This window comes from Mercenaria mercenaria, chromosome 4 (assembly GCF_021730395.1).
Source record: "Mercenaria mercenaria strain notata chromosome 4, MADL_Memer_1, whole genome shotgun sequence".
NCBI classification, from domain to species: Eukaryota; Metazoa; Mollusca; class Bivalvia; order Venerida; family Veneridae; genus Mercenaria; species Mercenaria mercenaria.
Window position 1 is genome coordinate 50,616,168 of NC_069364.1, and position 13,369 is coordinate 50,629,536.

At 35.6% G+C, this 13,369-nt stretch overlaps 1 protein-coding gene across 1 annotated transcript in view; it reads left to right on the forward strand.

The window, feature by feature from the left end:
* The window catches only part of LOC123551651 (methylosome protein 50-like), a 32,427-nt gene extending 19,492 nt beyond the window's left edge, over positions 1-12,935 (forward strand). The window contains exons 4-8 of the mRNA XM_045340732.2: positions 2,442-2,491; positions 4,684-4,809; positions 5,985-6,168; positions 11,069-11,146; positions 11,824-12,935. Of these exons, the coding sequence (XP_045196667.2) occupies positions 2,442-2,491; positions 4,684-4,809; positions 5,985-6,168; positions 11,069-11,146; positions 11,824-12,106 (721 nt within the window). The 3' untranslated portion in view covers positions 12,107-12,935. The remainder of the gene's footprint in view (positions 1-2,441; positions 2,492-4,683; positions 4,810-5,984; positions 6,169-11,068; positions 11,147-11,823) is intronic.
* Positions 12,936-13,369: the final 434 nt, after the last annotated feature.

A 13,369-nucleotide genomic window follows, 5' to 3' on the forward strand; every position in this document is an offset into this window, starting at 1 on the left:
AAGTTTGAGCCAAATATTTACGCCGTAGATCGAAGAGGCTCGCACGCCCATTTGCGTGTCCAAGACAGGGCTTTGGTGGGGTTCACAGGGGGCTGTGCCCCCAGAAGCTTTTGGGCTTTAAGCTATTCAAATGCTTTGATTGCAGCAGAAAACACCATTATCCACAAATATTGAAACATATTAAATGCTTCATAACTGAATAGTCTGTCCTTGTGTAATAATAAGCAAAACAGTGCATCAAGGATGAATTTATTTGAAAAAGTCTATTTTCCGGGATCCGGACATTTGCCCCCAAGGACATTTTGCACCCCCCCCCCCCCCCCAGCCCCCCATGAAAAAGTGGACTGCTGGACATTTGCCCCTCAGTTGAAATGTTAGATAGGGCATTTGCTCCCCCAGTCCTTATTTCTGAAACGGACATTTGCTCCCCCCCCCCCCCCAATAATCTTTTGGGAACTTGATACAAGACACTCGTCATATTTTAGGGGACAGTGGCTTTCTATTTTCCATTTTTTAGCTGGATTTAGAGTCCTAGTCTCACTTTTCACAGATTTTGCTTTCTTTGCAGGAGGTAAACTACCTGATTCAGAACTAAGTTTCTCAGCCATAATGACAAGCAAGAAATGAATTTAAAAACATTTTAATATATACTTATTGCCATCAATAATGAATTACTCATTCAAATAATTTTATTTAATCAATCTTTTTTGAACAATAAAGATCAAACTTTAATCTTGTCTTTTGATGAGATAATAACAGAAGGACCAATAGGAGAGATCGCCGTGACGTCACGCGTTAACATCTGTTTATCTGGTGGTTGGCAAAACAAATGTTTTTAACACCGTTTGCGTGCTGAATCAGAATTTTTAATTTTTAATAACTTTTTTGCTCATTTATGGATTTTCAAAATTCAAAAAGATTTGAAATACTAACGATCTTCATATTTTTGTATCCAAATATCTTTTTTCAAATAATAACCGTTTTAAATGACATATAATTTTAAAAGCGGCGTAGTGATTTTCACAACCTTTAGAAAAACAGTGTAAGTTAAGCGTTCATAATTAATCCATTTTATTTCGAAATAACAATTAAAAGTAATCAATAAATTGCTTGTTTTATAACCTTTCCATTGATCAAAAAATTATTTATGTAATTTGTGTTTTAAGAAAGTTTAGACTGTTAGAAAAACATCACTGTTTACAAAAAACATGGACGATCGGCTTCTGCCCACCCGATCACTGTCTTATCAGTTCTAAAAATAGAAAATACACCGGATTTGTATACAAACACGATCTCTCCTATATTTTATTCAATCAAGGAAATTCAATCATAGCATGATTGTACCACAAACAAACACCTTTGATCCATGTGTATTCATTAATCAGTGCCAATGTAGCTAAACAAACTGTGAGAGATGCTCAATTTTCCTTTTCAGTATGTTGCCAAAAGTGACTTTTTCATGCTTTGCTTTGTAAACTTTGAAATGCACATTCTGTTTTCAGTTCTAGACAAATGTTATTTACATATTTGCAAGCTTTAGATGAGTGAAGTCACATTTTCTAAAATCACAATTTCCAGACAGAATTTGAAAAAATAAAAACTTGCATTTTTCTTTTAATAAGTTCTCATTATTTCATTATGTGAAAATAAGTTTCTGATTATCTTATTTACATAGAAATGCCAAAATAATTAGTATAACTTAAAGTTATCAATTATTCATTAATTTAAAATAAATTACATAATTTCCCTTCTCACTAATAGATCACTGTAAGGTAGACTGGCTTTCCAATAAACAATGACCCTTGTTTATATTTAGCCATACTGTGATGTCATTAGCCCAACTTGCTGGTGAAGACAAAACCCTTGGCCACTGCCAAATCTAGGCTTAATTACCGGAGGCACAGGTTTATTGTCACTGATGGTGTTAATGACCATGGACGTGCCTCTTGTTTATTGATGTTTTGTCACAGTCTGTCTTGTACCTTTGGTCCAAAATAACATTATATAAAATGACTGATTTTAATTCTTAAGTAGTTTTTTTTAGAGTTTGAGCATTTGAATGTCTTGAGCAAATTACATTTTAAGCATTTTGCTCAAAATGCCCATTCCAGCGCTAGCCCTGAGTAAACTAGAAACTTGTTCAAGATAAGAGTTATGGTTTGCACTTTGTTTTATTTCCATCCACTGTATTAAATCACTTAGTTTCATTACATATTTTCAGCAGTTTTAAAGTTACCATTCAGACAAAAAAATTGAGTATAGACAGGCTCACATGCGTTTTGATTTTAATATAGCTGATTGGAATGAAACCTCTTGAATTTATAAAATGTCCCATTAGTTAATTGTTTTCAGTTTGTTTGGTAAATTAGAGACCTTCTAGTTCTATTGAATATGTATTGGTTTTGTTTGTTTTATTAAGTTTTATTTATTTTCTTTTTCAGAATAAAAATATGGGATCTAGAAAGCTTCTCATCAATATTTAGATTTCGAGGTAAGTTAAAAAATGGACTTGATTTCATGCGTTCAAGGGCCAGTACAAGTAAATATAATATACTATATACTTACTGACTTGCTTGCCAGTCTGTAGTCAGAAATCTGTTTGTCCAAGGTCTGTAGTACCATGGGCTGATAGACTTGACTATTGACCGGCAAGCCATTTGGTAAGTGTTTTATAACATGACATCAAAAATAAATTCAAAGGTATTTTTGTTGAGTTTTGAGATCAGCACAGCAAAGTTGTCTTGAACTATAGACCAGTCAATAGACTATTAGTACAAACTATAGACTGGCAATTTATGTAAGGAGTTATGTAATAATGCAGATTCAAACAGGGCTTATTTGATTGACAGTTATAAATGTAGATGTTCAAGCCATTATATATTCAACAATTAAAAATGGTTGATGCTTGGACAGGTGAAAGAGCATTATGCCATCAAATTGCCACATGACACTGGTTCATTACCACAGGGATAAATGAAGTCCAGCGTAACTTATATCAGAATATTTTAATTAGCATGTAAGAATGAAAACTTGTGGTTAATTGTCTGATTAAACATGGTCCTGATGCGCAGATATTTAACCGTTCGGGCTTACACCCTCTTGGTTCTATTCCTGTGCATCTGAATTCTGAACCCTGATAAATCAGGTGACAGACCACTCAAAAGCTTTGATTATTTTATAGATAAAGACCAGTACATTAGTGGTCTTAGAAATTTATATTCCTCTAAAAATCTTACAAAACAGTATCATCAACAGGATGCTATTCTTTCTTGATCTGTTGTTAGGATGATTAATGGTGGTTTGAAGAGGAAACTGAAAGACCATATGAAGCTCACTTCATATTTTCAAGGTTTTTAGCACATCTGATTTTTTGAGAGAGAAAATGATGAGTTATTGTCATCGGCGTTGGTGTTGCCTGGTTAAGTTTTGTGTTTAGGTCAGCTTTTCTCCTAAGCTATCAAAGCTATTGCTTTAAAACTTGCAACACTTGTTTACCATCAATAGCTGACTCTGTACAGCAAGACACGTAAGTCCATCCTGCTTTTTGCAAGAATTATGGCTCCTTTTGGACTTAGAAAATCACAGATTTCTTGGTTAAGTTTTGTGTTTAGGTCAACTTTTCTCCTAAACTGTATAAGTCATTGCTTTGAAACTTGCAACACTTGTTCACCATAAAAAGCCGACTCTGTACAGCCAGAAACATAACTCTATCTTGCTTTTTGCAAGAATTATGGCCTCTTTTGGACTTAGAAAATCAGATTTGTGGTTATGTTTTGTGTTTAGGTCAACTATCAAACTATCAAAGCTATTGCTTTAAAACTTGCAGCACGTCTTCACCATCAAAAGCTGACTCTGTAGAGCAAGAAACATAACTCTATCCTGCTTTTTGCAAGAATTATGACCCCTTTTGGTGCTAGAAAATATCAAATCTCTTGGTTAAGTTTTATGTTTAGGTCAACTTTTCTCCTAAACTATATAAGCTGTTGTTTTGAAACTTGCAACATTTGTTCACCATCAACAGCTGACTCTGTACAGCTAGAAACATAACTCCATCCTGCTTTTTGCAAGAATTATGGCCCCTTTTTGGACTTAGAAAATCAGATTTCTTGGTTAAGTTTTGCGTTATGTCAACTTTTCTCCTAAAGGGTCAAAGCTATTGCTTTAAAACATGGATCAGTTATTCTCCATTAAATGCTGACTATGCACAGCAAGTACTGTAACTCTACATTGTTTTTGCAAGAATTATGGCCCTGTTTTGACTTAGAAAATCATGGGTAGGACAATATTTCTATTATACAGGGACAAAAAATGCAGATTAGCATCTCACTGGCAAGGCTATGCTCTTGTTAAGTACTAAATGTGAACAGATTAATATTGATGTATAATAACACATGGATATCTGCTGAGTACTTCTCATAGACAACTGACTGTCACAGTAATGTTTTCTTTCTGTAAGCATAATAACATTATATACTATATATATTATATATAATAACTGTAAGATCATCAGATGTGTACATATATTGAATAGTTGTTATACGTTTTAGTACATGTACATATCTGTAAGATCATCAAAAGTGTCCATGTATATTAAGAATAATTATAATACATTTGAGCATATATTTGTATTATTGTAAGATCATCAAAAGTGTCAATGTATAGAATATTTGTTATATGTTTCAGCACATACAGATGCTATATATTGTGTACGAAGTCACCCAACTAACCCAGAACTATGTCTAACTGCGTCACAAGACGGAAACATATATTTATGGGATTTCAGAAAGAAAAAGCCTGTATCAAGATTAGGTAGGTCAAAGTACTTCATGATTCTCTAGCTTTCTAGTCTGCTTGGTTTGACCCTGCAGCTACTTGCTGTAATAATACACATCAAATACCTTGTAAAATCATTTCCACTTTGCATTAACATTCAGTTATCCACTGTATAATGGTGACGGGCTAGGAACTGTTTATATTAAATTCAAAAGCATGGATAAAAAGTGAATAAATTTTTTGCTGGATATCTAAATTCTGTGCATTTACATTTTTGCATATATGATGTCAGTTTACACAATTTTGAATTGAAAGTTAAATAAAACTGCTGTCTTGGAGCTTTTTGACTTGTCATTATACAAATTGTTGTTGTTTTTTAATATAACTCAATGAAATACTTACTGGACATATTTTTTTTCCTCCAAAATGAAAATCAGTATAAAGATTAGTTTGACTTATACATTCACAAGAATTAAATGTTTTATTTTAATACATTCTGTATTTATTATGATAAATCACTATTAATTTTCTACATAACATGCACAGCTTTCCTGTGGATTTTTGCTGCTGAAGGTTTTATCGGTGCATCTGCATTCCACATAATTTTTTCACTCAACAAACATTAGTTTTTGGTACAAATATTCCCTCTTTCTGGCACAGAGCAACAAAAAATGATGTCATCAGTGGAGTATTTATCTTAAATGGTTCATGAACTTGACCCCATGTTATCTTGTGCTTTCTCATTGATCCTTGCCTTTTGATTGGTTTGTCTGTATTTAGACCATCCTTTTGATTAGTTTGTCTGTATTTATACCAGTAGTTTAAGAAGTTTTAGAAGCAAGTACCGTCATGATGTTTCTGTTGCTTTTTGTAGCTTTTGTGTACTTATATAAACAAACTCTATGACAAAATGGCCAACATCCTTTTCAGAAATGAAAGAAAATAATTGTTCCTCTTTATTTGGATAAGCGATCAAAATAGAACACTTAAAAATTGTAGATAGTTTAGAAAGAAATGTTTAGCTAATCTGTACTAACTGTAACACAGCATTGATTGATGAGATACGATTTAGTGGTTATTTCTGAAGATCAGAGGTGGAACAAGTGGAAATTTGCTTTCTTTGATTCAGTAAAATATAAGCATACACAGAATAACTTATATTACTTGTAGTGTATATATGGAAACTGAAATAGTTGGTTAAATATTTTCAGACAAATCTCCACTGACAAGTATACCAACTTGTGTTGCTTGGCAACCAGGCCAGGAGCACGTATACAGTGTAGGAAGTGATAGCGGCCACCTTGTTGTACGAGACACAAGAACAGCAGTAACAGAATCTGTCTCTATAGTACCCCACCACAGAGGCATCACCCGAATACAGTTCTCACCTTTTCAGTACGTTCTTTATAATCTCTTATGATACGAGGCATCTTATTTTTCCCCCCGCCAAAGGCGAAGGGGATATTAGAAATGCTCTCCGTCCGTCCAACGCAACGATCTTTGTCCGGAGCATAACTCCAAAAGTAAAGGAGGGATTTTCATCAAACTTCATACACTGATAGAACACATTGGGAGGAAGTGCAGTGTGCAAGAACAATAACTCTACCTTGCCTATTTTTTGAGTTATTCCCCTTTATCATATTTTCTTAAAACATTTTGTTCGGAGCATAACCCCAAAAGTACTGGAGGGATTTTCTTCAAACTTCAAACACTGATAGAACACATTGGGAGGAAGTGCATTGTGCAAGAACAATAACTCTACCTTGCCTATTTTTTGAGTTATTCCCCTTTATCATATTTTCTTAAAAAAATTTGTTCGGAGCATATCTTCTTCATGCCTAGAGGGATTTTGATATAACTTGGCACAAATGTTCACCACCACGAGACGGAGTGTCGTGCGCAAGATCCAGGTCACTAGGCCTTAGGTCAAGGTCACACTTAGAGGCCAAAGGTCAGATACAAGAATGACTTTGTCCGAAGCATTTCTTCTTCATGTATGGAGGAATTTTGATGTAACTTGGCACAATTATACACCATCATGAGACGAAGTGTCATGCGCAGTTCCCTTCTTTAGAATTACTTCCCTTTGTGGTTCTTTAAATAGCTTTTATTGTAACTTTTTCATTACTAGTCATAGGGAAAAATCGAGACCACTTTTCTGTAGTACAACAAGCATGCTAAATCCAATTTTGAGGTGTATTTTGACCAATCTCTTCCTGATAAAGATTTTTGTGTGGACTTGCAATTTTTTTTTTTTTTTTAAAGATTCACTTCCCTTAGTTGTTACTATAAATAACTTAAATTGTAACATTTTTAGCTCATCTGATTTTTTGAAAAAAAATGATGAGTTATTGTCATCACTTGAGCGGTTGTCGGCGTCGGCGTCGGCGTCGGCGTTGCCTGGTTAAGTTTTATGTTTAGGTCAGCTTTTCTCCTAAACTATCAAAGCTATTGCTTTGAAACTTGGAATACTTGTTCACCATCATAAGCTGACCCTGTATAGCAAGAAACATAACTCCATCTTGATTTTTGCAAGATTTATGGCCCCTTTTGTACTTAGAAAATATCAGATTTCTTGGTTAAGTTTTATGTTTAGGTCAACTTTTCTCCTAAACTATCAAAGCTATTGCTTTGAAACTTGGAATATTTGTTCACCATCATAAGCAGACCCTGTACATCAAGAAACATAACTCCATCTTGCTTTTTGCAAGAATTATTGCCCCTTTTGGACTTAGAAAATCAGTTTTCTTGGTTAAGTTTTATGTTTAGGTCAGCTTTTCTCCTAAACTGTCAAAGCTATTGCTTTAAAACTTGCAACACTTGTTCACCATCATAAGTTGACCCTGTACAGCAAGAAACATGACTCCATCCTGATTTTTGCAAGATTTATGGCCCCTTTTGGACTTAGAAAATATCAGATTTCTTGGTTAAGTTTTATGTTTAGGTCAACTTTTTCTCTTAAACTATCAAAGCTATTGCTTTGAAACTTGCAACACTTGTTCACCATCATAAGCTGACCCTGTACAGCAAGCAACATAACTCCATCCTGCTTTTTGCAATAATTATTGCCCCTTTTGGACTTAGAAAATCATTTTCTTGGTTGAGTATTATGTTTAAGTCAACTTTTCTCATAAACTATCAAAGCTATTGCTTTAAAACTTGCAACAGTTTTTCACCATCATAAGTGGACACTGAACATCAAGAAACATAACTCTATCCTGCTTTTTGCAAGAATGATGGCCCTTTTTAGACTTAGAAAATCATGGGTAGGACAATATTTCTATTACACAAAAAAAAAAATCAGATGAGCGTCAGCACCCGCAAGGCGGTGCTCTTGTTATAACTGACCCTAGGGAAAAAACAAGACCACTTTTCTGTGGTACAACATAGATGTTACTCTCCAGTTTTAGGTGTATTTTATTAATTTTATTATATATAAGGTATCTCTACACAAAATTAACATTCCATTTGCAAATGCAGCTGCTAGAGTAAAGAAATTTGCTTTGACGGGCATATATTGTGACATTCTGGCACTCTTGTTCCCTGTTAGCTTTCCATTCCTTCTTTTTACAGTAGCCATATAGAAAAACATCATAGCTATACTGTTCATGAAAATTTATAAAATTTAGCAGTAAACCACCTCACTACTGACTTATTCTTTCTTCCACATCTTAAAACCCCTGATGCGGACCACACCCTTCGATTATAATATGCCCGGCGGGGGGATTAGCCATGTCTGACATGGCTCTTGTATTTATAATTGCTTTAATACTCGATACTGTGCAGTCATTCGCTGATTTCAAGGTTATGTCAAACCACAAATTAAATCACAACAAAGAAATTTAATTCCCATTCTTTTTATTGTCCGAAGTTGAAATCATTGAATTTGTATCCCGACAAAATAGCTGCTTTAGCAAAAGCCATGAAATTTCATGCAACAGTAATTACGTTTTTAATGTCATATGAATTTCCATTGCATATAGGCCAGCCTGACCGCCTTTTAGATGTTGAAAAGGTCTAGGCTTTTTACCTTTGAATATATACAAAATCAAGTTAAAGCCTTTCAGCTCCTATAAAACTGTTATGCTACATGGGGGATTTGATAAAAAAAGTCTTACTAGGTATTGTCATAACATGATTGTGTGCATAGGTTAAGGTTTTTATTTAAATCCACTTTTTCTTGAAAACTGGCAGAGTTGTAGTGTTGAAACTTTGTGTGCTTATTTGTCATCATTATGTTAATTGGTCAGGATTCATAACTCAATTTATCAGTATTATGGCTGAACTTAAAAAAAATTGAATTTTTTGGTGAACATTTGTTTTTTGTTCCACTTTTTTTAAACACATGCTCATTTCTTTATTATATGCTCGAAGGGACATATGTTATGACGCCGGTATTCATCAGTTTGTCCATCCGTCCATTAGTTATTTTGTGTCCGCTCTGTAATTCTTGAACCCCGTGAAGAATTTCAAAGAAATTTGACACAAATGTTCACCACGTCTTGACGACGTGCAAAATGCATATTTTGGATGGTTCGCTTCAAGGGCAAGGTCACACTTAGGGGTCAAAGGTCATTATGTCTCCCCCAGGAGACATATTGTTTTTGCCCTGTCCGTCCGTACGTCACACTTCATTTCCAAGCAATAAGTGGAGAACCATTTGACCTAGAACCTTCAAACTTCATAGGGTTGTAGGACTGCTGGAGTAGACGACCCCTTTTGTTTTTGGGGTCACTCCGTCAAAGGTCAAGGTCACAGGGGCCTGAACATTGAAAACCATTTCCGATCAATAACTAGAGAACCACATGACCCAGAATGTTGAAACTTCATAGGAGGATTGATCATGAAGAGTAAATGACCCCTATTGATTTTGGGGTCACTCTGTCAAAGGTCAAGGTCACAGGGGCCTGAAAATTGAAAACCATTTCCGATCAATAACTAGAGAACCACTTGACCCCGAATGTTGAAACTTCATAGGATGATTGGTCATGAAGAGTAGATGACCCCTATTGATTTTGGGGTCACTGCGTCAAAGGTCAAGGTCACAGGGGCCTGAACATGGAAAACCATTTCCGATCAATAACTAGACAACCCCTTGACCCAGAATGTTGAAACTTCATAGGATGATTGTACATGCAAAGTAGATGACTCCTATCGATTTTGGGGTCACTCCATTAAAGGTCAAGGTCACAAGGGCCTGAACATTGAAAACCATTTCCGGTCAATAACTTGAGAACCACTTGACCCAGAATGTTGAAACATAATAGGATGATTGGTCATGCAGGGTAGATGACCCCTAACGATTTTGGGGTTCCTCTGTGAAAGGTCAAGCTCACAGGGGCCCGAACTTGGAAAACCATTTCCAATCAATAACTTGAGAACCTCTCGACCCAGAATGTTGAAACTTCATAGGATGATTGTTCATGCAGAGTAAATGACCCCTATTGTTTTTGCGGTCACTCCGTTAAAGGTCAAGGTCACAGGGGCCTGAACACTGATAACCAGTTCCGATCAATAACTTTAGAACCACTTGACCCAGAATGTTGAAACTTCATAGGATGATTGAACATGCAGAGTAGATGACCCCTATTGATTTTGGGGTCAGTCTATTAAAGGTCAAGGTCACAGTGGCCTGTTCATGTAAAATCATTTTTTGGAAATAACTTGAGAACCACTTGACCTACAATGTTGAAACTTAATAGGATGATTGGACATGCAGAGTAGATGACCCCTATTTATTTTGAGGTCACTTGATCAAAGGTCAAGGTCACAGGAGCCTGAACAGTGACTTGAGAACCACTAGGCCAAGAGTGTTGAAATTTAGCGGGATGACTGGGCATGCCAAGTAGATGATCCCTATTGCAGCCAACCATCAGTGTCTCTTTGACTTTCACTCCTGACCCCTATTGACTTCTTGCCTATAGGACTTTGCATTGGGGGAGACATGCGCTTTTTTACAAAAGCATTTTCTAGTGTGACTTTGTTTCGTGTCCGCTCTGTAACTCTTGAACTGCATGAAGGATTTTAAAGAAACTTTGCAAAAATCTTCACCACATTGAGAGGGTGTGCAGAGCGCACTTTAGATGGCTCGCTTTAAGGTCAAGGTCACACTTAGGGGTCAAAGGTAATACCTTTGGGTTTATATTGCTCCGCATTGCAGTGCTCTTGTTGTCATTAGATTAGTAAGTAGGTTTAGCACCATGTTGCCAAATGCCAAACACCAAGGTGAGTTATGCAGGCCTTTTATGGCCCTCTTGTTTGTTGTTGTTACAGTTGTCTGTTTCTTGTGTTGCAGGAATAATCTGGTAGCCAGTGTATCAGAAGATTGTACAGCTATGGTGGTGGACATTTCTGGGGATAAACCTGAACAATTGTAAGTATAATGCTAATGCAGTGATAAACCCAAATAGTTATATGTGTAATTAACTGTAATGGTAAAGGGTTTTGCAAGTGATAAACCAGAACAATTGTAAGTATTTTGTACATCAACGGTGATATATGCTTTTGGCAATACCATGAACATTTGTTAGTATATTGTATATGTACTGTAATGATGGTGAATGTTTCCAGTGATTGGCGTTTAGTTTTTCCAGTGCATTGATTTTCGTCAGAGCTATGGCACTTGATTCATCAAATTTTATGATGTTTTGGCCACTTACTCAATAACTATTATGTATTTATGTGTTTTGAAAGGTTTTTACTTACATAACGGCATAATCGTACATTTATTTTTGCCAATGTGCAGACTGCCATAAAACTAAAAATGGTAATGGGTTGGTTTTTCCAGCAATTTATGTGAACAAAATGGCAACTAAAACTTAAAGCGCAAGAATTTTCTTTGACTGATCAAAAATTAATTTTCAGTTGGGATTTGTTCCTTTAGATTGGGAAATTCTTGCCTCCAATTGGGAAAAATGGAGCCTAATTAGCACTGGGAATGGGCCCCGATATCCGGCCCCGTGGGAAGGCTGGAAAAAGCCCTGAACAGTAAGACATTGTACAAGCAGAAGATTGTGTCTACGTATTCTCAGTTTTACATTTATTTTGCAGGTATAGAAGTACCTCACATAAAGACTTTGTCAAGGGAGTTTCCTGGTCAGGGGAGAACACTCTGTTCACTTGTGGCTGGGATGCTCAAGTTTGTTCCCATACTATTTCTAGCAGTGGTATACAAGTGAACAATGAAGCCGGGCCTACAAATATGGAAGTGAATGGAGATCAAGGGGAACCAGGGACAGCTGATGTTAATGACACTCAGAATTCAGTGACTAAGTGTACAGTGAATGGAGATGGGGGTGGAGATCTGGCGGTTAAACAGGAAACACCAACTTGAGATCAGATACAATTTAGATAGATCTGTTACAAATCCTTGTCTTAAACATGCAAAATGATTTCTGTATTGATCAAATGTTCAAAGACAGCTGTTTTGATACAAAGTTCCTTGACATAACAATACACATATTTGAATGAGGGTAAAATAATGGCATACACTTTGATTGAATCAGAAGAAGTCAGTTTGAGAGACTGTTTTGGTGTAGAATAGATACTTGAAAATTTTCTTCTAGACCTGTCCGAACATTATATAGTTTGGATACAGTTTTGGATATGAAAAATTTTAGAATATATATTGTAAAACATATTGAAATTTGATAGTGATATTTCTTTACTGATCATTGAAAAGGACTTGTAGAAATTTAGTCAATAAATTTATGTTGTGGAATGTAACACACAAATCAAAAAAGAAGCTTTTCAAATCTACTGATGCAAATTGGTATTAAAAATACTTCATATAACAGTAATAGTTTTATGCTTTGACAGATAAAATGTCTCTTAATCCTGTAATAAAACATAAGAAAAATCTCTAGTTATAGAGACAAATGTAGAACATTTTGTTGAATTACCAAAAGGGATTGATGGGTGCTTACTCTACAAACACCAGTTGTATCAAGTGCTGGAAGACCAGTTCTGTGTAAATGATTTTATACAGCCAGTGTTTATAGCTCAAGAGCTGGTTACAGTACTTTCATGCTTTATACTGATGTAAATGATTCTAATATTTTTATGTCAATGTTGAGGAAGTTGAAAATGTCTGCTATATGTGATAATGGAAGAATGTGCTCTTCTTTGGTCATTGCTAACTTGGAATAAATATGGAAATTTTCTTCACGTTAAATTTCTATAATGAACTTGTCCAATCTTTTACTTTGAACAGTACCATTAATTGTTAAAAGTGGTGCTTACCAAAAAGATACTGACCGAAATGGCGAACAGTGCAGATCATGATCAGTCTGCACGGATGTCCAACAATACAAATAATTTCTGGTCCTTGTTCTACTTTCTGCACACCTTGAGACTGTCGACAAACAATGGTCTGCAGCACCATTTAGAAAATGGAACCGGTGCTTTCTATCGCTACAGCTGCCAACCATCTGGCAGGTATCATCCGCAAAAGTTGTTTGCTGTCTTACTTTAGAATTTCTTATCCAATATCAAGCTTGGTCAGAATGTTTAAAGGCAAAATATCTGCCAAGTCGGATAACCATCCAGATTGTCCCATTTACTAATTATGCCCCACCCCTTCGAAGAAGGAGGGGTA